Source organism: Rhinolophus sinicus, chromosome 12, assembly GCF_057876585.1.
Source record: "Rhinolophus sinicus isolate RSI-liver-muscle chromosome 12, RSI-T2T, whole genome shotgun sequence".
Lineage (NCBI taxonomy): Eukaryota > Metazoa > Chordata > Mammalia > Chiroptera > Rhinolophidae > Rhinolophus > Rhinolophus sinicus.
The window spans coordinates 3,291,705-3,316,182 of record NC_142512.1 but is presented as its reverse complement, the minus strand read 5'-3'; the positions used below and the strand labels follow the sequence as shown (position 1 = coordinate 3,316,182).

At 55.3% G+C, this 24,478-nt stretch overlaps 1 protein-coding gene across 1 annotated transcript; it reads right to left on the bottom strand.

Annotated features, from left to right (window-relative positions):
* Nucleotides 1–2: 2 nt before the first annotated feature.
* On the bottom strand, nt 3–23,755 carry GRAP (GRB2 related adaptor protein). The gene is made up of 5 exons (XM_019753760.3): nt 23,552–23,755; nt 17,785–17,882; nt 13,205–13,327; nt 3,434–3,602; nt 3–1,457 (listed from the first exon to the last, which is right to left on the bottom strand). The coding sequence occupies exons 1-5, from the start codon at nt 23,627–23,629 to the stop codon at nt 1,272–1,274; spliced, it is 654 nt and encodes a 217-aa protein (XP_019609319.1). The 5' UTR covers nt 23,630–23,755; the 3' UTR covers nt 3–1,271.
* Between the last annotated feature and the right edge of the window lie 723 nt (nt 23,756–24,478).

Sequence of the window (24,478 nt, the reverse complement as noted above, 5' to 3'; positions counted from 1 at the left end):
CCTTGTATTTTATTACTGTTTTTATTTTGAGTATATGGGTCCAGGTAAGGAGCAGTACAACCTGCCAGAGCTCGGGGCTGAGGGGCCTCAGGCCAGCCCTGGGCAGAGGGAGAGCCCTCCCCAACTTGAGGCCGCTCTCTGGGCTCCTTCTCCCGTCCTACCTGCTCCCAGTGTCACAGGAGCCTCCTCTCCCTCCGTCCCTCCCCCTCTCACACACACACCACCACCAGGCGGGCACTCAAAGCCCTTTCGGAGTTCCCCCCACTCTTCCTGCTCACAGAGGTGCCCAGCCTCTGCGCAGGTGTTGCTGAGAACCCCCGTGCAAGGTGCAGCCTCCACGTGGACACCCTGTCTTCTCTCAAGCTGGGGCCCTCCCCAAACCGCCCACCCCATTCTAAATGCTGCTGGGCCTCAGATTCCAGCTGTGGCCCCAACTTCCCACTTGGCCTGTAGCTGCCACCAATTCCCCAGGGTCTGGGCAGAACCTAGGCCTGAACAGACAAGAGCCAGCGCGGCCGATCCCCCCAGGTGGCTGCACCCAGGGCCCCCCAGAGCTTGTCTAGTGCATGGGGAGCAGCTGCCTCCATCCGTTTCGTTCAACACTGCAGCCCCTTCCTCAGGGCCTCAGGGCCTCCAGTCCTTCCCCAGTGTCTGTAGTGGGGTGGGGGGTGTTGGATACCCAAGTGGAGGCTGAAGTCATTGTGGGGCTGCCAAGAAGTCGGTCTCCACCTGGAGTCTGTCCAGTGAGTCCAGGTCAGCAGGCGTGCAGTGTTCTTGCGGGTCCCTTACACCTAAGCCACCTCCCTAACAGCCAGAACACCTCACAAGTCCCTTTGAGGGAAGGTCAAGCAGCTCAGTGAGTGGTCACCCAAGGTGAGCCCACCCATCAAGCGCGAGCTGCCTTGGGTTGGGCCCCCAGTGGGTGGAACTTGGGCCTCAACCCTTGTGGAGGAGGGGCCGCTCAGGTTGGAGTGGGCGGGGCCTTTGTCAGCCCACCTATGACATCACAAAGCTGGTGACCAATGGAAAGAGGCTGGTGTGAAGCCCTGGGAGCTCGCCTTGCCTGGCAGGCACTGAGCGTCATGGTGGTTTTGGGCGCTGGGGTTGTCCCAGTTCACGGGGAGCAGCAGTGAGGAGGCCCACGGTCCCGTCCAAGGCCCTCGGCTGAGCCCCGTGGACCCAGAGAAGGGGGACGGCAATGACTTCTCCCTGGACCTCAGTATCGGGTAGACAGAGGGCTTGCCGACTCTGCCCCCTGGGCCCCACTCTGGTCAGAGGTGCACCGGCTGGACGTAGCTCCGTGGGAAGAAGCCAATGCGCCCACAGAACCGGCCCCGCCACCAGTGGGGGTCCAGGCACTCCAGTACTTCGATGATGTCACCCCGGCGGAAGCTGAGCTGTGAGGGGTCCTGGGCTGAGAAGTCAAACTGGGCCTGGGCAAAGCAGGCCCGGGGCGACTGCAAGGGAAGGAAATGGTTAGTGGGGTCCCTTCAGGAGGTCCCAACAAGAGACGCGATTTTCCACAGTTTGGGGAAGGCAGAATGTTCGAGGCAGAGCTGAGGTTGCACTTGCTTCTGCCTCCAAGGCCAGATGGGTGAGCACCACCCCAGGGGCCTCCTGCTGCCCACCCCATTGCACGTCTGCCGCCCGACATCGCATGTACACAGGACACCGTGACTGTCCTGCTGGCCCAGCTGGGACCCCACCTGGGTCCTGGTCCTCACGGAGGGACTTTGGTTAAGTCCCTGTCCCTCGTGGGGTCTCATTTCCCTGGTTCTGCAGCAGCCATGATAACTTTTGACTCAAAGCCCTGGAGCCACAGGAACCACAGGGCCTTACAAACTAAAGTGCTGTGTAGCTAAAAGCACAGCTTACTGCTGTTGCCCTTGGCCAGGCTTTGAGAGAGAGGATGTCACTTTGAGCTGCTCCCAGCTCTTAGGCCTGGCTTCCAGTCCTACCTGTGCCCCAAAGTGACCATGGGTAAGTCCCTGCCCTTTGTGGGACTCAGTTTCCCCACCTGGGAATGGCAGCTGGACAAGAGCTCTCTGCAGACACGTCAGCCTGGCGCCATGACAATTACGCTCAGCACTCTGGCCCTGCTTGCCCCACCAGGATCTCTGCTCTGAGCCTTCGGAATCTCATCCAGGATGGTGATAGGATCAGTGGACAGGCTGTAATTAGCGGTTCTCTGCCCATGAAGGAGGAGGTGGCATGCGTCCCAGGAGACTAAGCCAGCTCTGGAGTCACCCCACAGGGTGGGTGACCCCAGGGCTGGGCCAGAGTGAGAGGCAGTGGGTGTGGGGGAGCCCTCAGGCAGCCCCCTCAGCTCCATCCTGCCTCCCCTGCCTCACACTCTTCAGTGTCGGAGCTGGAGGTCTGGGACACAGAGCTCCCAGCCGACCTGGCCAAGCACCTGGCGGGACACAGCCGCACTAGTGGGGTCTCCTGAGGCACTGCTCCACTTTCCTGGCACATCAGATCTCAGAGCTCATCCGATTAGACGGAGAGGAAACTGAGGCCCAGCTGAAGGATGAACTGGCCCTAAGGTCACCCATGCTGAGGCAGCGGGGGTCTAGGAACATGGCAGGACTGGAGCTTCTCTGCAGCAGCCCCTCAGCCCCTCCCCAGGCCTTGGCCATGGCCGTGCTCCCTATACCCTCTGCAGAGCCCAAGTTCAACTGGGCTCACCTCCAGCCCCAGGCCTTGCCAACACCCCGCTTCCAAGGAAAATAGCATGTTGGGGCTAATAACCCCATTGGCTGTGTCATCATCCTAATGAGAATGAGAGCTGGTCCTCAGGGGCCCTTTGATGAAAGGGCTGGCTGGTAAATTGCTGTTATTGTGAAGACGAGGGGGGGCCAGACCTCCCCCTTCCCCCACACACCCTGTGTCCAGTTCGAATGCTCACACTGCCCCACACCCCACCCAAGCCAGCTCCTCAGGAGCAGAAACCAGGACTGAGCCTCTCTCCTAGGTGGCCTTGGATGAGTCACATCACTCTCTGGGCCTCAGTTTCCTCACCTGTGCAATGAGGACGATGAGCTCCCAGTGCACAGAGTGCCGCTCAGTGCACGGCACACAATAGGCTCAGTAGGTGGCAGTACCTTCATTCAACAAACATTTATTGAGCACCTACTGTGTGCCATGCACTGCTGAGGACAAGCCAGACGTGGTTTGTCCCATGGAATTTCCGGTCTGTTCCTTTTCTTTCCCTCTTCTCCTTTCCCACCCTTGCTTATCTCACTGCAATGCCGTCAGAATAGAACTTTACAACCTGGGCTGGACCCCTCCTCCTCCGACACGGGGCTGCTGGGGAAGGAAAGGAGGCCAGACCTGTGCCTGGCCCCCCCAGGGCTCATTGCCCCTGCAGATGGCAGCGGGCACAGGGAGGCTGCACTGGGCCAGGCTGCCGTCCCGGCCTCCGCTCCCCTACCTTGAGCAGGGGCTCCTCATCCCGCAGGAAGATCTGCCGCTTCTTGGCGATCGTGGTGGTGCGGTAGAAGTCGACCAGCTCGTTGAGAGAGTTGAACTTCTCCTCCCACAGGAAGTACTTCCCCGAGGCCTCACGCAGCACCTTGAAGTGCTGCACCTGGTCCCCATAGCTATGGGAGAGGACACACGGCCACCTCAGACCAGCCCGCAATGGCCAGGGGCCGCTCCCAGCCCAGCACAGCCCTGGGGCCTCCCTTCTCACAACCACCTGGAATGGGCCTTGCTCTTTCCTGGTGACACCTGCTTGCAGGAGAAGGTGCAAGTGGGGGACTGGAGTCCCAGGCCTCACCGACCGGGCTTCATGTAAGACCTGGGTAGTACCCCCTGGCAGAGGAGTATGGAATTTAAGGGTGTGGACCCTGGACCAGGCCACTTTCTTACTGTGTAACCTTAGGGAAATCACTTAACTTCTCTGAACTTCCGTTTCCTCATAATACCCCTCCCCCTTCTAGGTAAGTGCTCAGAAAATGCTGGCTATTGTTTACTGGTAACATTAAATGGGTTTCTCTGAGAGGTGATCAGACAGCATCTCCTCTCTCCAACGTCCCCTCAGCCTGGACATTCTTCTCTCTCTCCTGGCCCCTCCCAGCCCTTGCAGGCCCTTGAGGAGTGAGTCCTAAGAGCGTCCTTACTCAGACCAAAGCCTGTGGTGTGAAAGGAGCTTAGGCATGCTGAATGCTCCACGTCCTTCCCACTCACATGCACACCCTTCCCCCTCCCTCAAGAACCGTCTATGGCTCCCATTGCCTTCAGGATAAAAATCTTAACACCTCAGACTCAAGACCTGACTCAGTACAAGCCCAGCCTCGTGTTCTTCGTATGCTGTCTGATGCAACCAGTGAGCCCCTTTCTCATCTTCCAGCCTTTGCCTCGCTTTCCAACCCACAAATCCTCTCACATGCCTGCTAGCCCAGCTGAGGAGACAGCCTGCCTCTCCAAACTAGCCAGCAGCAGCAGGGTGGAGCCTGCTCTGGCTGGGACGGAGCAGAAGGACCTGCCTGGTGCCTTCCCACATGGGGCATATCCCACGCCAGGACAGGCCATGCAGGATTGAGGCCAGAGGTGGTGCCAGTGTGGGTCAGGGCACTGGGCAGCCCAAACCACCGTGACTATCAACTCTGCTGCAGGGGTGGCCGGGCCCACGACGCAGACAGGAGGAGCAAGTCAGGCCCTTTGTACAGTGGGGAAACAGAGGCCCTGAGTGCAGCCATGAACTGCCCAGAGTCACACAGACACAAAGGCCAGAGCTGGGGTCACATCTGAGCTGCTACATGTCAAATGCTCTGTGACTGGTTATCATTGTATAACAATACTACTGATTCAATTGTGATATTGATAGTGTCCCAGATCTTGTCATTCCAAGTCCAGTCCTACTCTGCCGTGTTGTTACCTAGGCTGTGACCCCCAGGAGGCCCTCCCCCTCTGTCCTCTCTGTCTGGCCAAATCACAACCACCCTTCCCAGCTCTGCAGTCAACCCACCTGGACTTACACCCCAGCCCACCATTCCAGGCCTCCGTGTCCTCACTGGCCCAATGGGGGGCGCTGATGCATTCCCCACAAGTGAGGTGAGGGAGGCCTGGGACTCTGGACGTTCAGATGCCACCAACAGGGCCACCCAGCACCCACCTGGCCAGGCTGGCAGCCTCGGGAGAACATAAGCCAGCAAGAAGCCAGTTTAGGAATCTGTCCGTGGGAGGGCGTCCTGACCAGGTGGCTGCTGGGGCTGACAGCAGGGAAAGCCTGGAGCCCCGTGGGCATGGCCAGGTGTGTGTGTTGGGGGCAGAGGATAGCCGCTGGGAGGGAGGGAGCCACAGGCTGTGTTCTCATTTTGTTTGGGACTAAATGAAACCAAACACTGGTCTGGAAACTTGATAGTAAAAAAAAACCCATCTCCTGGATTCTAACTTTAAATTTTGTTAAACAATTCTGACACGGTGTGTTTACAAGCCAGGGTTTGCCCATAGTCTGAGCTCCTGCAGGCAGGCCCACAGCCCGAGTTCTCCTAGGACCTGAACAGGAGTGCGGGGCCTTGCCCCCTGCTGCCCAGGCCTGCTGCTCACTGCCTCCACCCGTCAGCCTTGGGTGCTACTTTGTTACAAGTTTAAAATTAAAGATAAAGAGTGGTTTAAGGTAAACTCCCTCTAGTTTGGGGGGCAGAGGGGAAAGTGGAGTTCCCCCACCCTGCCCAAGTCAAGGGGTCCAAACCACACAGAACCTCTCTCTCCACTTTCAAAGACACCTCCAGGCCTTTTCATATACGATTTCTTCCAAAGTCTCCTAGAGTTTAACTCCTACTCATACTTCAAGGCCCAGGCAAAATGGCCCAACCTCTGAGAGCTGCTTCAGAGCCCCTCAGTCAGAGTCAGGGCTCTGTGGGCTCCGTGGGCTCCTTAGCCCTTGTACGACCTTCTTAGAACCTGCTGCTCATAATGGCTTGCACACCAGGCACGGAAAAGCCAGGGAGGCAGGACTAGGCCGAGAGGGTCCAGCCCAGTTGGGAGGGCTATACCGAGGAAATGGCTTAAGTGCTCATGGGGGTGCTTTGTTCTTGAAACCCTCTTCTGTCGGCTCTAAGGCTCTAAGCTGTGATTCCAGCCCTCCAGGGGTCCAGGCCCTGACAGACCTGTCTTGCTCTCAGTTCACTCCACAAGAACTGAGGCTAGAAAGTGCCTGAGGCTCTGTGACCAGGTGGACCAAGGATCCCCTACTCTCATGTGCCGTCAGCAAGCACTGTTCCCAGGTGACTAAGCCATTGATGATGCTGGCTGTGGGACACACGTGTGCATGTTGCTGGGATGGAAAAGAGGGTGGGCAAGCAGATGGCGCCTCCTGCCCTGTCTGACCTGCAGCTCCCAGAGGCCATGACTCCCCTTGAGGCAGCCTCTGAGCCCAGTGACTTCCCAGTGCCCTGGCCCTGGGAGCACAGGGTTTCCTAGCTCCTGGATTTGGTGGTGGTGCACAGGAGGAGTGTGACACCGAGAGCAGAATGAGGAGACCAATGGCCAGGCAGGTGAGAAGCCAGGAATTAGGGACGCCGCTGACTCCACCCCGGGGCCACCTGGCGCAGAGGCAGAAGGCTCTGACTTGGTGCTGGCCCCAAGGAGGAGCCTGGGGTATGGTGGCCCCTCTCCTCTGGGTAAGGGGGCAGACGGTGTGGCAGTTTGAGAAAGATCTCAATCCCAAATGACCACAACGTTTTGGTGTTTCAAGGTTATCCTCAGTCACCTAGAAAGTTATCCAGAGCAAAGCATTCCCTGATCTTATAAGAGGGTCAGGGAGTAGAGAACAGGAGATGAGAAAGGGGCAAGAGACCCAGGAATTTAGAACCTTCCAACCAGAGAATTCCAGAATTTTCCAATCTGGGAAGCCTGCCTGTCCCAGCCCCTAGCCTATGCACGGTACTCAGTAAATGGCAGGACTAGTTCCTGCTCCCCCTGGTCCGAACTTCCTGTTCAACAGTGAAAAGAGCAGGGCTGGGAGAGGAGAGGGGCCTGAGCTTAGCCAGGGGTGTGAGTCCTGGGTGTGGCCCCTGCCGCTGGGACAGCCCCTGGCCTAATCCGTAACAACACCTGTCAGGCCAGGCAGGGCCATGTCCAACTGAGGACCCCAAGGACTCAGCACCTGGAGCAGTCTCTCTCTCTCCCAGCCAGCCTGTCTCCCAGATGCCCCCGACCCTCACCCGGTACTTGCATCAGGAACGCTTTTTCCCTTTTGTTTGTGTGGTCTTGGCCTTAGCCATCCTTCAAGTCCTGGGGGAGCTTTGAGGTGTCTGAGAACCCCTTAGTCCAGGGGTTGCCCTCTGGGGACTCTCCAGACCTTGACCCCCACCTCCAGACCTGGGGAGCTGCAGAGTACATAGGGAGAACTGAGTCTGAGTCCAGATGACCCCTGAACTGGGAGGGACGGTTTGAGTGCAGACGGCCCTGCTGGGTGAGCCCTGGAGGAGGAAAGGTGTCTGAGCCTGGGCGTGGCCAGAAGAGGGGAGACCTGGAGCTGGTCCATGACAGTGGGCAGCGCCTGGGCATGTGTCCTGGCCTGCGTGTGCCAGCTGTCTGTCTTCATTGTGTCTGGGCATATGCGTGTGTCCCACGCTGCTCTGTGTGAGTGACTGTGTGTGCGTCTCTTTCTGAGCAGCCATGGCTGCATTTCTCTCTGTGTGTGACCCCCACACCCACCTACCCCGGGGGATGAGGGGCTGGGCTTGTCCCTTGGGCTGTCACAAGTTCCAAGGACCAGGTCAGGCCTGATGCTAGCAGCAGTCAGTCCTGCCCAGCAGGTTTTTCTGGCCTGGTGGCGGCAGCAGCAAAGGTCATAGTGGCAGCCCAGGGAGGATAAACAAGGCTGGGGTAAGGTCAGAGCCCCATGACAGCCCAGCGCAGGGGCCCGGGTGCTGACTTCCCACTGGGCGATCTTCATTAGGCATGGTCCTTCTCTCTAGCCTCAGTTTCCCTTTTGTGAAAAGGGATGGGGTGGTATCCCTATTGCAGCAGATGTGAAAGAGAATCAAACTGACCTTGGGTGGGGGCCAGTAGAGACAGACTCCTGCTGGGTCTTTGGGTCTCAGGAAAGGTGGATGGAAGAGTAGACCAGGTCTGTCAGGGTACAGAGGGTCAGTGAACACCAGCTCTATTCCTTGCTGTGTGACCTTGGGCAAGTTACTGCACTTCTCTGAGCTTCAGTTTTCTAACCAGCAAACCGGGTTTCTTGGGATCACTTCTTCCTGTCTTTGCGTGCATAAAATTGTGCGCTTCCCCATTTCTTTCTTGCTTTATTTTCCCACGAGCCTTTATCATCTTCCAAGATTTTACGTAATTTACTAACCGTTTATTGTCTGTCACACCAGTAGAACGTGAGAACCTGAAGGACAGGGAGCTTTGTCCCATTTTGTTCATGGCTGAATCCCAAGCACCTGGTACAGGGCCGGGCACATAGTAGGTACCCAGTGACCAAAGAAGCAGAGCAAACACATGCACATTGATTCCAGGGCACCTCTAGCGTGAACGCATGCAGAATGCCTCACTTGGGAACAAACTGTCCTTTGCAACAGGGGAGTCCACACAGTTTGGATTGACGTGTGGGGCAAAAGTTACACAGCCCAAGCATTGCACCTCAGCCTTGGCCCCTGGCCTGCTGGCCGCCAGCTCAGACGTGCTCCTGGAGGCGGAGGGAGACAGCCCTTTGTAAACTCATAAAAGGCAGCCGGCCATAGCCACTGTTGCTCCATGAGGCCCATAAACCCCGCTTCTGACAGCTTTATGGGGCTTGGCATGAGCATGCCAGAGATGCCACGCGTAGTAGTGGGGTGAGAGTCCCCAAGAGCCAAGCCAGTGAGGGTGGAAATGCTCTCACTCATGAGTCTGCGCAGCCATCACTTTTCTGGGTGGCCACAGGTCACTGTCACCATGGTATAGATGAGGACATTGCAGCCAAGAGGGAGCGGGGTCCGCCAGAGGTTACACAGCAGGCCCAGAGCAAAGCCAGGAGGAGAACTCGTTCCCGCCTCCCCATGCCTCTGCCCCTTCTCTAACAGCCCTGGATTCATGAGGCACGGCCAGGAGGGTTAATATAATGACAATTGCTATAACTGGCACTTATTAATACTTACTGTCTGCTAGGCATCCTACTAAGCACTTTACATAGATGTTCACTTCACAGATGAGGAAAGTGCGGCTCAGAGGGTAACTTGCCCAGGGTTGTATATCTAGTAGGTATCAGAGCTGAGATTACTGCTCAAAAGCCCATGCTCCTAGTCACATGTGTCCTCTGAGTCTCAGTTTCCTACACTCATCCCTGCCTGGTGGTTCTCCAAGGGCCACTGAAAGGCCCCAATGAGAGCCAATGGACCCAGAGTGAGAGCAGGAGCTGGGAGCCCTGACCCAGCTGGAAAGAAACCAAAGGTGGAGGACACCACCTGGTGGGGCTGTGCACAGACCACAGCCAGTGGGCCCAGGAAGCTCCTGCTGGTCTTGGCCTTGGGGGTCTTGGCCAGGATGTCTCTGAGGGACGCTCCCAGACCCCTTCCCAGGACATCGGTGCCGCTCACGAATGGCTCCCTCATACTGCCCATCTCCCTCCTGGTCACACTTGTTGCTGCTCTCACTGGCCCACCACTGGGTCTTTGCACATGCTGTTCCCTGTGCCTGGCATACCCTCTTCCCTCTTGGTTCACCCAACTCCAATTCACGCTTCAGGGCCCAGCCCAGCTGTCACCTCCTTCACCGTCTGGAATATGTCTGCTGTCACTGACTTTCCCTTAGTCATTCATTTATCATGGACACCCCACCACACTCCTTAGGTTGGACTCCTGTTGCTGTCCTGCCTTGGTTCCCACACACAAAGTAGATTGAGATGATGGGGTCTGAACCTGTACACATGTACGGACCGGGCTGCATTTACAGAGAGCTGCCAGAAGAGGGCAGTGCAGGAGGCACTGATGGCGGAAGCTCAGGCGCTGTGGTTTATTAGCAGAGGCGGGTAAGTCAGGTGGGGGTTGGGAGGACCACGACCTCCCCTCCGCTCAGGCTCCAGAAGCCATCCCAGTGACTCCCTTGTGCCCCTGTTTTGCTGGGTGGCCTTGGCCTTTGGAGTTGATTCCAGGAGTCATTTAAAGCCAGACCAGCCCGCCTGGCGGGCGCCATTCCCAGGAGATGACGGGGTCCCTGGAAAGCCAGCACATGGGAAAACCGCCATTTCCTGCTTTTGCAGGGAACCGGGTGGGAAGTGGGGGCTGGGCTGCGGAGGTGGGGAGGTGAGCCAGGGGCACTCCAGATACCCAGACCATCCTGGGAGGGGGTTAGGGCCAAGAACTCACCATATCTCTACCTTCCCCACACATTCACTGACAGTGCTCCCATTTTTAAGATGGGGAAATAGAGGCTCAAAGAGGGTAAGAACCATTCTGTTCTTACCCTCTTACCCAGGCTAACCAGGCTGTTCCCAGGGGAACAGAGAAGTGAAGAAAGCTGATGGCTGGCCACAGAGCTTGGAGGGGAACGAGGTGGGCAGGCTTCCTGACTGCAGTGACCCCCCTCACGTGGGTGCCTCCAGGCCCGGATGGGGAACTCAGCACCTTGCAGGGCTCCAGTGTGCTGATCACACAGCACCATGGGCTCTTTATGGAAATGGACAGCGAGCACAGCAGATGTCAGAGCTCACCGCAGGGCCCTAGGGAGTCTGGAAGGCATCACCCTGAGCTGCGCTGCTGCGAACAGGAGACTCGCGTGGGTCATTATGGTCTAGCCTGTTTGGAACTGCCGAGGGCACCATGAACCCTCCTTGTCTGAGTCTCTTTCTCTGCTTCACTGGAATTCTTGTGACATCTGCGCCCCTCACACTCAGCGCCTGCATTAACCATCAAAGTGGTCCCGTGTTCATTTATCCCTTGGAAGCTCATTGAACCATTGGCATGAACCAGCCCAGTCCCAGGCAAATGGACATCCTGGTGGAGCCACAGAACACAGTGAGCAGCTACCGCTTCCCAGAGGCCACGCTGCTAAGCTCCAGGGTCCACCGCGCGTCCCTCCCTTCCAGCAGGCCGCTTTGCCGCCACTGTACTGCTCTTCAGGATAGTAAAAGCTGGCAGAGTGAGCACCTCATCCATGTAGGGGTGTCCTCAGCACCCCTGTCAGTCGGTATTGCTGCTGGTGTCCACTTCACAGAGCCGTGCCACTTCCCTGACCCAGCTGCTTTTCATCCCCTCCGCCCCCACCGTAGTCCCGGCCGCCATCACCCCCACCTGGCTGCTCACTGGTCTCCCAGAGCGCCCGCTTACTCCCAACTATGCTTCCTCCACACAGCAGCCAGAAGGATTGGCTGAAAAACGGAAGCTAATCTCACCTCTTTCTGCCCAAGGCCCTCCATGGCTCCCTACTGTACTGAGATAAACCCGACCTTGTCAGGATCTGTCAGGCCCTTCTTTGACTATACCACTCACCTCTCTCCCTCGCTTCCTCTGCTCCAGTCACGCCACCTCCTGTGGGCTCCAGAGCACTCCGAGCACATTCCCACCTCAGGGCTTTGGCCTCGGCTGTTCCCTCTGCCTGGAAGTCTCTCTTCCCAGGTCCTCCTTCCTGGGGACCTGGGCAGTCTCCACCGCCAGGTTCCGGTCTTTGCCCCAATGCTACCTTCTCAGACCGGCTGTTCCTGACCGCCTTGGCTCCTGCTGTATTCATTCCTTTTCTGTCTACTGTCTGTCTCCCCTACTAAGACAGAAACCCAAAGGGGTTTAGCTTTCTCATTGTCATCTCCCAATCCCTAGAATAGCTGGGCACTTGGCATGAAGCTCAATGAATAACCCTTGAATTTATGCATCTAGATCCTACTGGTCCAGGTGAAGGGGAGCAAAGATTGCCACCCCAAAATTTGCTTCTTTGGGATATTGATTATTTTAAGCTGGTTATTTTTAAGAAACAAAAGACTCAGAGAGAACCTTGGGAGCACCCCCACCCAAACCCAGTCCCCCCAAAAAAACTGCCTAAAATAGAATTAAGATAGAGAATCTGCTCCAGGAGTCATCATCGTAGATAACTATATGCATTTAATATGAACTGGGTGTGGTAGGGAGGAAACTAGCAGGGCCCTTTGACCAAAGCCCTCTCTGTGTCCCCTTGTTAAAGATGGCCCAGCAAACATTTATGTTTCCTCTCCACGTGAATGGCCTTCCTCCCCTTTAAGTCCCAAACCTTCCTTTCTCTTTAGCTCAAGATGGCATATAAGCCTTAACTGCCCAACCTCTCCTTGGGTCCCATATTCTTATGGAACCCCTGTATGTACATATGGAATTAAATTAGATTATTTTCTCCTGTTAATCGGGCTCATGTCACCTTAATTATTTGACCAGCCAGAAGAGCTAGGAGGGGAAAGGAGATTTTCCCCCTCCCCACACAGGCACTGGGAGTAGGAAGGAAAGACCTGCCAGAGGCCTGATCCCTTCACCCCCACTTCTGTTTCTACCCCTACCTTCAAGCCTGGATTCCTTCATTGCCCCCGTGGGGGCTTTGGGACTAGATTCTGTACTGCCCAGAGGCTGCCACACCGTGCCTGAGGAGCTGCTTTGTTACATCACAGCCATCCTACCTCAATGCCAGGCACTATTCTACTTGTTCTAAACGTATTGACTCATTCATTCCTTGCAATAACCTATGTTACATGTAAGGAAACAGGCATAGAGAGGTTAAATGACTTGCCCAAGGTCACACAGCCAGGAAGTGGCAGAGCCAGAATCTGAACCCAAGCAGCCTAACCGCAGCATCCATCCTCCCAACTATGTCGCCATATAGTGGGACCCTGTCCAGAGAGCAGCCTAGGCACCTGCCCTAGAGCCTCGGGGCTCTCCCACCCCAGTCGCTCCCATCACATCAACTGCCAGTATCCTTCTTCCTCCCCTGAGGACGAACCTTTGATAGCTCCTTACTGGTCCTAGGCTAATGTCCAGACCTGCCCTCCGCCCCACAGCCTAGAGCTTGAGGTCTTACAGTCAGCCCGAGCCTGCTTTCTGAGCACATCCTCATCGATCTGGGCCACACCCTGGTGTGCACGTCCTTCCCCAACCCCCACAGGGTCTGCTGCTTCCAGGCGTTTGCTCGGGATGCTGCTCTCCAGGGATCTCTTCCTGCCACCTCAGCCTGTTAGTCTGTCCCATACTTAGAGACCCAGCTCAGATGCCACCTCCCTGTCCACCCACCCCACATCCTTCCACTGGTCAAAACTCACTTCACAGAGATGGAGAACTCCCCTGGGGAGCTCTCGCTCTCCCGGATCAGGAAGGCTCCCAGGTGGTTCCGCTTCATCAGAATCTCTTCAGCCAGCTGCCGGGAAATCCTGCCCGAGTACCATCTGCAGAGAGAGGCAGCAGGTGAAGGCAGCAGGGAGGCCAGACTACCCCCTTTCCCATGCCCAGGCGCTCAACATTGCTGATCCTCACAGCAGTCCTGACTCAAGAGATATGATTGCACCCATTTTACAGATGAGGAATCTGAGGCACAGACAGGTGAAGCAATGGGCCCAAGGTTACACGCTGTGGCAGGCAAGAGCTGGGACCCAACTCCAGCACTTTGTCACCCGAACCCAATGCCAGGCAAACACATGCCATTAGGAAAATAGAAATATCAAACCTCAGTGAACTTCCACCCAGCCAACCTCAGCAGAAGTTTTCCGTTTTAGATGGCAGGTTCTTAAAAGTTAAAAAATATAAAAATGGATAACAAAAACAATAACAGCTTTGACCTGGTGAGGAAGGATCTCTTCCTGTACCCATTTCACAGATGCACAGACTGAGGCCACCTAGACTTTTTCTCACAGGTATAAGTCTCTTTTCCTGTTGACCAAACAGAACTGGATATACAGAAGGTGCCTGGTAAATGCTTAGAAACTTGCAAGATCCCCACTACCCCTAGGGCCTTGGAGTGAAAAGCTGGGATCCAGCTTCTCTTCCAGGCTTGCCCACCTTGCTGTGTGATTCCAGGCAGCCCCCGCCCCCCACGTATGTAGGCGTTGTCCACCCTCAGAGGGTCCAGGTGGTCTCTGACTGGCTCCCAGCTGTCTAAAACACTGGGTCATTGTTCAGATGGAGAAACTAGGCCCAGAGCAGCCGATGCCTCACGATGGGACCATGGCCAACCAAAGGCAGGGCCTGCAGCCTCCGTTCCCTGTAACGTTACCTCTGTCAGTAAACGCTTCCTGAGTCTGAGCTTGGCCCAGGGGGAGGATGTGAGGTGGGACTTTTCCTGTTCACTCAGGATGTTGATGAGCCCTCAGGCTGAGGGCATCAGTTGCATGGCAGACGCTGGTGTTGTCCCATCTCCCCACTTACCACTCATGCCCCACACGGCCCTCTGTGATTGCAAACACTGGGGATTCTGCCCAAGGGCTTTTCCTGGTGACTAATATGGTCGGCCTGTGTGCTGAGTCCATGGATCATTCTCAGGCGATGACTGAGGCAGCAGGTGGATAAACAGCCAGCTCCCTGCCCCCCATGGGACATTCTGGAGTGCGTGTGTCTCCCTGGCTTCACTAGCGGTGTCACCAACATTCCCCGTTGGCTCCTCCCTGCCACTTCCCAGTCTGAAGCAGTGCCAAGTGTCTCAGGCACTGCTTCTGGAGAGCCCGTACCCCTAGAAGTGGGGTTCCAGCCAACTGCTGCCCCCAAACTGATGGGAGCCCTGGACCCGCCTCAGGTGGGTGTCCCTGGGAGGGAACGGGTCAAGGCAACCATCTGGAGAGCTTGGCCTGGGTCTCTGGAGTGTGGGAGTCCTGAGCGGAGGCCCCCAGGCCAGAGGCTGAGCTGGGACGGGAGGGCCGGGGCTCCGGGGAGCCTGGAATCCCCAGGAGGACACAGGTGCAGGGCTGTGCTGAAGGAGCAGGGGCCCAGTGAGGCCCCAAGTGGGCGTTTCCTGAGGGCCTGGGTGTCTCTAAAGAACCCACAAAACCCCACAGGAGGAGGCAGTGTGTGGGTGCCTGTCACCCTCAAAGGGTGTTGCAACCGCACCCTCCGAGAAAGCCAGCCCTGCCCCCACCGGGGGAGGCAGGGCTGGTCCTCCAGTGGCTCGAAGGACAGGATTCTGGAGAAACAAACATTTCCTGCTGCCCCAGAACCCAGCTCTCTCCACTGCTGGAGCCATTCCACTGGAGGCCGCCTCACCCAGTCCCCCATTTTACTCGTATGGAAACTGAGGCACAGAGAAGGTCAAGGATCCCCTGAAAGGTTGCACAAGTCCTTGGCCTCAGACTCTCCCCTACCCCCAGCTGCTCTTATGGGGTCCCTGCCGCGCCTCCTGGCAGGCCCAGCCAGTGCCCACAGCACCCAGCTACAAATCCCACTCTGTCTCTTGCCAGACGTGTGACACTGGACAAGCCACTGACCCTCTCAGTGTCTGTGTCCTTGTCGGGGAGATGGTGACGACAGTCCCAGCTCGCAAGGCCCTCAGGACCATGAGAGCAGTGTTGCACGCAGTGTCTCCTGCTACTGCTGCAGTGAGGCGGGACAGTCCCCTCCACACCTCTCGGTGAGGCCTGCCGGCTGCCCTCCCTGACAAACTTCTCCTCTAACTTCCAGGCCCAGTGGACCATGCCCTTCTTCTGGGCAGTCCTCCTTGACCCCTACTGGACACACAACTGGTCAGGCGCCTCCATGAACCCTGTTCTGAGAGCACGTGGTCTGCCTCATGCCTCCCCCAGGGGCGCCCTGGGCAGGCGGGGGTGAAAGCGGGTGCTCAGGGAGAGAGTGGGTCTGGTGTAGGTACAAGGCCTTCTGGGACCCTAGCCCTCCCCCCGCCCCACACCCTGGGGCCTGATGGGCTGAGTCAGGCACTGAGCTGGAGTTTCCCCACTGCTGTTTTGGGGCTCGGGCAAGTGTTGAGGTTAGCCAAGCATGCACCTGGGCAAGGCTCTGGGCGGGTTGGTGGGGGGCCTAACCCCCATTCCTGCTCTGCCCCAGACATAAGTGTCTAGAGCTGATCCCAGGAACCCCGGGGGCATGGGCGACTGGAACCCTCCATGATCCCCAACTGCTGTGATGGAGACTTGCCTCAAGCAACGGCACTGCCCTGACAGGCCTGGCCCAGCACCACCAATTTTGTCTGTTTTTCTCCCCTCTGCTCAGGGCTTCTCAGCATCTGCGGGCCTTCCAGGTGTCTAGCCTCTGCTGAGCCATTGCCTGCACCGGGAGTCCTCTCATTGACCGGCCAGCCTGCAGGGATGGCTCTGTTGTCCTGTAGATGCCTGTGGCACCTGGCCCCATCTTGTGGCCCTGGGCTGGGTTCTTACAATCTGTTCCCCTCATTCTGTCCCTTTACTGATAGAAAGACTGTAAGACCAGAGGGGCAGACACCAGCCCAATGTCACATAGCCCAAGGGAATAAGATGTCAGCTAGAGGCTGCAACGTCTGTGGGGGAGGGTGGGGTTGCCTGGAGCCCAGGCAAAGTGGCTGGGGACCTGGGTGGGATGGAGCTTTGCCCAGCACAAGAAGCTGGAGGTGGTGGCAGCTTTGGAAATAACTCGAAGATGGATAAAGAGGAAATGCCCTCAGACCCCACCTTGGCTCTGTACCTCCCTCCCCTTCAACCTCATAGCCACACATACATCGTGGCTCCCAGACTGCCCCTTCAGCCTGCCTGGCCCTGTCCCCTGCCTCCATATTTGATTGAGTCCCTCCCCTGCTCAAATACCTCCATGGCTCCCCTCCACCCTGGGCCTGGCATTTGAGGCCCTCCTGGCATGGGTTCTCGCTCATTGCTTTCCCTGTCCCTGCTCCCAGGAGTGTTTTTCTCTTTTTCTACTTAGCTAACTCCTACACATCCTTCAAAACCTCACTCGTGGTCACCTCTTCTGAGAAGCCTTCCTTGGTTAGTTACCTCAGTGTTGATTACCTTCCTGCGTTGCACTTTCTTTATGTCCTATCTCTCCCATAGGGCAGGACGGGGCTGCTCTGACCCCAGCATCTCATCATGTATCTCCAGTGCCACCCAGGCCAGGCCCCTGGGACTGTGGCTGGTGTTTTGTCAATGACCGAGTAGGTTGGGGTACCTCAGCCATCATTTCAAGAATATGCAGTTGACTTTCCATAGATTCTTGGCCATGTATGCCTGTTCTGGGGCCGGACTCTGCCCCAGCCATTCTCAAGTCAGCAGCATTGGATACCACATTCTGAGAGCCTGACTGGGGGCTTCCCTGGGCTAGCAGATTCCAGGCCCCAGGGTACTTGCACCCACACATAACTCCCACTCTACCCTGGTCCCAGATTCTGCTTGGCCTATGTCTAGCTCCTCCTCATACCCCAAAGGCAGGTCCTACAGAGTCTGCTTCCTGCCTGCCTCTCTACCCCTCCATTTGCACCCATCACCCCCACCCTCATACAGGGCTGAGCTGGTCTCTTAGAGCTCCACAATCCTCCCAGCTTGGAGCCGCAGCCCTCCTGCTACAGATAAGGAAACTGAGGAAGAGAGAGCAGGGACCTGTCCAAGGCCATGAAGTAGTCAGTGGCCCAGCCAGCTGAGAGCTGGGGTCTCTTCTCCAGGGCTCTCCAGGACATTCTCTCTTGTTCCAGGTCCTCGGTATTGTGGCCTGGGCTGGCCCTGACTCTGCCACCACTATCTCTGTCCCTTGTCCCTGCTTAGGGTAGAAACTAGGGCCCCCAGACAGATGGACGGAGGCTGGGAATGAGTGGGCCCCAGGCCCAAGGGATACACCGTGCAGCACAGCTCAGCTTGGGCCAGGCTGGCTGGGGACATTTGGCTGCAGGGGTGGGGTGGGGTGGGGGGCTTGAGGTCACACGGCTGGGGTGATGGCCACTCACGGGTGGGGCTTGACACGGATGTAGTTCTTGGGAATAAACCCCTCGGCGCCCCGGAGCTCGGCCTTGTACCAGTTCTGGTCGTCTTCCATGTTCAGGATCTGTGGGTAGGAGAGACATGGCCCCTTGGTCACCGAGGAGAGACAGCTGTCAACTGCTGAGGGCCCACTGCTCAAGTGCTCTACAGGCTTCACCCAAGCCAGCCCTGGGGCCCAGTACACAGAAGAGGGGGTGGGGACCCGCCAAGGTCACAAGGGCCATGTCTGATTCCACAGTCCTGCTCGTTCCCTGGCCCCAGACAGCCTGTCCCCAGAAGGGTCACTGCTTCCCCGGGTAGGACAGTTGGGGACCCAGAGGAGGTTTAGGTCCATGGTTTGAGCTTTGGTGGGTCTGGAGCTGGACTCTCAGGTTCTGCCACCCAGACCCCCACCTAACCGGGGGTCTTGGGCGGCAGATCTGGGATGCGTCAGTTCCTGAGCTGTGCCCCCGAGCATGGGGGTGCCACAGCATTCGCACACCAGGCAGTGAGCCATGGGCACAGGTCAGAAATCCCCAGGGACGTCAGGGAGCCTGAGCCTGAGCCTGAGTTCAGCACCTAGTGATGGTCACCTTGGGTCACTTGCATTTAAATATCTCTTACAGCCTGAGTTCAGGGTAATGATTCAGTGAGTGTGTGTGTGTGTGTGTGTGAGAGGGGGGGGCTGATGTTCAGACACCAGGGTGCAGATAAGGGAGAATTTGGGCTGGGCTGAGGTGGAGGCCTGCCTGTTCAGGCCACAGAGCTCCTCATCCATGGCATGACACTCTTGCAGCCCCCAGGTGGGCCAAGAGGAACTGAAACAGCCAGAGTGGGAAGGCAGCTGCTGCGCGTGAGCAACCAAGCGGCCACAGCGGGTAGGCCAGGCCGGCAGAGAGGCTACAGCATGAAGCTTGAGGCTCCTTCCTCTCTTTTCTGGACAGGGTTTCCATGCATCACCCCGATTCTCAGACAGCCCTCTGGTCACAGCTGAGGGAACGGAGGCTCAGAGAGGGGAAGTCAGCCAGGCCCACAGCAGGGGCGAGGCAGAGCCTACGCAGCAAGCCAGGACTCTGGGGCTGGGTGTCTTTGGCTCAGCTGCTCTAAGGGGGACCCTGACCCACCCATCTTCCCACTTTGCTGGACCCATGCCCAGGGGAGCATCTCTCCTGTCAGTCTGGCAGCAGGTCCCAACATTGGCTCAATCCTAGCAGGGATATTTGTTGAGAGAAACTGTTGGATGTAGAACAGCATCCCAAGTTGGGGTACTGCAGGACAAAGCCTTGGGGGCAGGCCGACACAAAGTTCAATTTTCTGGAGTAGCTGGCATTGACGCCCTTGGGCCCAAGCCTGAGCCCCCACCCGTACAGGCAGGCACCCTGTTGTCTATCCACCAGGCCCCATTGAGTCCCTTCCTTCCTGCCCCTGTAGCCTGGGCAAGGTCAGCAGCCCTGGGGACAGACGGAAGCAGGTGGCTGACTTAGGAAAACTTTTGCTGAAAACAAAAACTAATTCTCCCAACTTAATGAGAAATTAAAGCCTGTGGGCTACTTTCCATGGCCACAGATTCAAGGAAGATGCTCTGGAGTCTAGGGCTTTAGATCACTCTTCCCCTAACTCTCCCTAGCCTTGACTTCAGTTTTCTCATCTGCGAAATGGGCACATTTATGGCCTACTCTGAAGGTGGCAGTGTCTTGTGAACAACAAACTCCTGTGCAGACATGTGAATGTAATGTATCTAATCCCTGTTTTTTCCTACTGTCTTTACTCCAAGGACCCATAAATGTTCTCATTGTTTATATTAGCTGAATTGTTACTGTTAATGTTGTTCAAAAGCCCCAGCCTGTCTGAGACCTGGGAATTCCCACACACACAAAAAGAGAGCTGCTCCTCCTGGTGAAACTCACGCTCTGGCTGCCCCCAAGCCTTTGCCGCCACAGTGCTGTCTACTCCTCTGTGCCTTGGTCAATGTACTCACTCATCAGCTATTTACTGAGCACCTACTGTGTGCCAGGCACTATGCTAAGCCCTAGCAATACAGCAGGGAACAAGTAGCTTGCATTCTAGTGGGCAAAGGTAGCAACAAACGACGAAGGAAACAAGGAAACAAGGTAACTTAATGTAGTGGTAAGTGGTCTAAAAATTGCGTATGCATTCTGTTTTTTGCCACTTAACATTGCAGCATTTTTACGTCACTAAGCGCCTTCTCCAAATAGCACTTTTAGGGCTATATATTATTTTGTATGCTACTGAACTAGGTTGATTCTACATTGCAAACTCTCACCAATATTCCCCATCCCCCACCTGCTTCATTTTTCTCCATGTACTACCTCCACCTGACAAACTGCGTTTTACTTATTTATCTGGTTTGCAGCCTATGTCCGCCACCAGAATATCAGCTGCATGAGCAGCAACTGTGTCTGTTTTCTCCCTGCTGATTCTCCAAGGCCAGGATCAGGACGCACTGCACGTTCCCAAGTCCTTCACAGCTGAATGCACAGACATCTCTGATTATGTCTCAGTTAACCAGCAGCAGAATTTCTGGGTCAAAGGGCGTGGAGATTTTTAAGGCTTTTTATATGTTTCCCAAGTGCTCTTCAAAATAACTGTCACTTCACCTGTCCATATAAAAGTGCATATTGCCTCACACCTTCAACAACCTTGAAGATTCTTTTTAAAATAAAATTTTGCTAATCTGGCAAATAGAAAATATACTTGCTTTAAGTTTCACGTCTTTTGTTACTGGTGAAATTGGGCACATGCTTGCATTGCTTCTTTGGCAGTCTTCCTGTTGGTATCCTTTGCCCATTTTTCTATTATGCTATTTTTTATTTTCTTGTTGATTTGTAAGGCACTCTTTACATATTAAGGACATTAATATTTTGACATTTTTATCATGTATTTTTTCTTAGTTTAAGCCACCTTCATTTCTTACCCAGTAGATTTCAACAGTCCCTCCCTGCTTCCATTCCTGTCACCTATGTTATCTTTTTAAAACATAAATCTGAGCAAGCCTTTTCCCTGATGAAAATCCTTCAGTGAGTGCACCTCACATTTAGAATGAAATCAAAATCCTTCACTGCTGCCTACCTACCAGCCTCATCCTTACCTCCTCCTTCTCACTCACTGCTCTTCAAGCAGGCTTTTCTCTCAACTCTTCAAGCATATTAATATGACCCTGCCTCAGGGCTTTTGCACCAGCTGTTTCCCCAGCCGGGTACTCTTGGCTCTTTGCATGGTAGTTTCCTGTTCATCCTCCGGCCTCAGCTCAGGGGTCACCTCTTTCGAGAGACTGCCCTGACCGCCCGCTGGTCACTGTGCTCCGTCTCCCTGTGTTGATTTCTTCCATTCACCTCGCATCTCCTGATGCCACTTGCCCTCTGGAATGTCAGCTCCAGGACTTTGCTTTGTTCTTTGCTCAGCACTTAGAACAATGCCTGGTACAGAGTAGGTGCTCCATAGCTCAACAGAGAACAGATTGGTGGTCACCAGAGGCAGGGGGTGGGGGAAATGGGTGAAGGCAGTCAAAAGGCACCAACTGCCAGTTATAAGATAAGGAAGCTCTGGGGATGTAATGTACAGCATGGTGACTACAGTTCATCATACTGTATTGTGTATTTGAAAGTTGCTTGGAGAGTAGATCTTAAAAGTTATCATCAAAAGGGAATAAATATAACTATGTGAGGTGATGCATGTTAAATAAACTAATCGTGGCAATCATTTTGTAATATAGACATATATCAAATCATTATGTTGCATACGTTAAACCAATACAATCTCATATGTCAATTATATCTCAATAAAACTGGAAAAAGTAGCTCAACAAGTGTTGAATGAAGAAAAAGACAGCCCCTCCACTGCCTTCATTCCTCCCTCATGTTTTGAGCTTTAAAGGTCCCCTCCTCGGTCTCCACGAACATGAGGTACAAGTCCCACTGGGAGGGTACCCCAGTTTCAGCTAACATTTTAATTCTTTCCTTCCTTCCTCCCTTCATCCCTTCATGCTTCCCTCCCTCCCTCTCCCCTCCCTCCCCGTCTCCCTCTCCCCTCCCTCCCTCTCCCCTCCCTCCCTCTCCCCTTTCTCCCTCCCTCCCTCCCTTCTCCCTTCCCCCCTTCCTTCCTTCTCCATGTCTTATTGAAAGCCTCCTATATGCCAGGCACTGTTTCATGTCTTGGGGCTCCGGCGAGGTCCCTGCCCTCATGAGTTCACTCCTTCCTTAACACACCTGGAGTTCGCTGACACTTCAGCAAAGGTTAGTGGAAAACCTGACTAATCTAGGGGTAGGGATGGTGGGCGCAGGAGCCCGGGAGGGAAGTGGTGATGTGACGTCTTTGAAATTGCCTTGGAGAATCCCCACTGATCCATTCCGTCCACTACGAGCTGATCACTCTGAGCCCATCCCATTCCTATTCCCTCACTGTTCCCCTCCCTCCCAAGCCTCAGGTCTGGCTTCAGAGACCCCAAACTGCTCTCAGACAGTAAGTGAGGCCTCTGGCTGGCTCTCAGTGTCGTGCCCTGCCTGGACAGTCCCGGTGCTAAGCCCGCCCCATGCCCAGCTGGGCACATGTTCATGGGGCCCCAACCAGCAGCTCCAGTGCACACAGGTACCAGCATCTGGCATAGAGAAAGGGGGTGGTGGTTTCTCAAGGGGACATGGTTCCTCTTGGGGGACATCAGCCTCCCCAAACCCCCAGCTCAGCCCATTCGGCCTCACAGAGGACAGAACACAGTTTTCAGAGTCAAAGGACATAGGTTCAAATTTGACCCCATACCAAGCAAGTCATGGCATTTTCCTGTGCCTCAGTTTAGTCAGCTGTGAAATGGGGATGCCAATCTTCCCCACCTCAACAGCTTAAATGAGACACAGATACATCATTGCTGAGCTTGGGACTGGATAGCGCAGGATGCCAGCAAATGGGAGTTCCTATCCCTTCTTGTGCTTGAAACTTCAGGCCAAGAACAGGGCCCAGGGCTCAGAGTGGAGGGACGTCCATGCTAATGCCCGCAGCTACAGTGCAGGGACTGAGGCCCAGGGACAGAGGGACTTTCTCAGCATGAGTTAGTGGCAGTTTCCGTGCCTAAGTCTTGCCATGGTCACTCCTGAATCCAGCCCCTGAGCTCTGCTTTCATATGCAAACTTGTAAGCAAGGACATTTCCAGAGAGAGACCTCATGGATCCATCTGTCTGGAACGCCCCTGGAAAGCTGCAATGTTCATTTAAAGGGCCCCAGACAAGGAGAAATGAGCTGTGGCAGGACTCTATTTTCTTTTTTCTCCATGGGGCCGGGAAGCTCGTTCCTGACACTTAAATCACAGCTATTTGTATCTTAATAGGTTAGTGTGTGTACTTATTTCTTTTCTAAGAACTTCCTCCTTTCCGCCTTCTCCTTCTCTGTCTCTCTCCCTTCCCCCACTCTCTCTTTCTCTGTCTCTCTCATTTCAACAACTGTCTTCTCAAATTCTCTGGAAAACTGGGTGTTGAACCAGCTCCTGCCAGGCACTGTGCTAATGTTTCCTTGAATCCTCACAATGGCCCCCAAACAACGGGTCACTAATTATCTCCCTGTTTCCTAGATGGGGAAACTGAGGCTCAGAAGGGAGAAGTGGCTTGTCCTGAACCACATAGCTGATGACTGGAGAAGCTGGGCCTGTCCTCCAGAGACTGGACTCTGTTCGGGGGGCTCTCCTGGGCCCCTGGTTCTTAAAGCCCCCACCCCAAGTGGGGCCCACTCAGCCTACCCCGGCCACCCTACCTTGAGTGTGTCCCCCTTGCTGAAGGCCAGCTCGTCGCTCTCCGTGGCCTGGAAGCTGTACAGGGCCACAGACTCCATCCCGCTGTCCCGGAGCCCCAGCACTGGGCTCAGAGCAGGGCTGGCAGCTTCCTGCTTCCTCCGCAGTGGAGGACCGTCTTCCTTTGTTTTGAGAGCTTGTTTGTTCTTTTGAAGCTGAGACTGAAACTGCCCCTGACAGGGGAAACAGGAAGCAAAGATATGTCACAGAGCAGGGAGCGTGTGGGAGCAGGCCTGGCCCCACCTCAGACCCCAGACTCCCCTTGGGGAGTATCCAGGCAGCCCTGGGAATGGGTCTCCCTCCTTGCACCCATGTTACAGATGATAACACTGAGGTCTCCTGAGGATAATGCTGCAAAGCCATCCTGCCAGCTCAAGCATTGTATCTTGTGGTCCCAGCCACCCCCACCGCTTTGCCAATCTGTCCATCACATTTCCTAGACTTTGATACCTCCTATGACTCCCAATGTCCACAACATCAACCCCAATCTCTTTTCCTGGCATTCAAGGCCCTTCCAAGCCACTGCCTCCACACATCACCACACACTTCTCCAGACTCGACTCATCCTTTGTTATTCCCCTTCCTTCTAAACAAATCTTGGGCTCAGCCCCAGCTGGGGACACACCACACTTTCATTTCATTCCCTGGGCTTTTGCCATGCATGTCCCTCTGCCTGGTGTTCTCTCCCTCTTTCTCCTCCCAGAGAAAGACTCCTATTCATCCATCAATGCCCAGCTCAGAAGGTGTTTCTTCTGGTTTAAACACAGGGCATCTTCAGTGGGATGGAGACCCTACAGTGAAAAAGAACTGCAAATAAATCTTGACCTTTCCTCAGTAGGTTTGTTATGGACAGTGGTATTGGTATAGCAATTCTGATTACGTGAGTATTG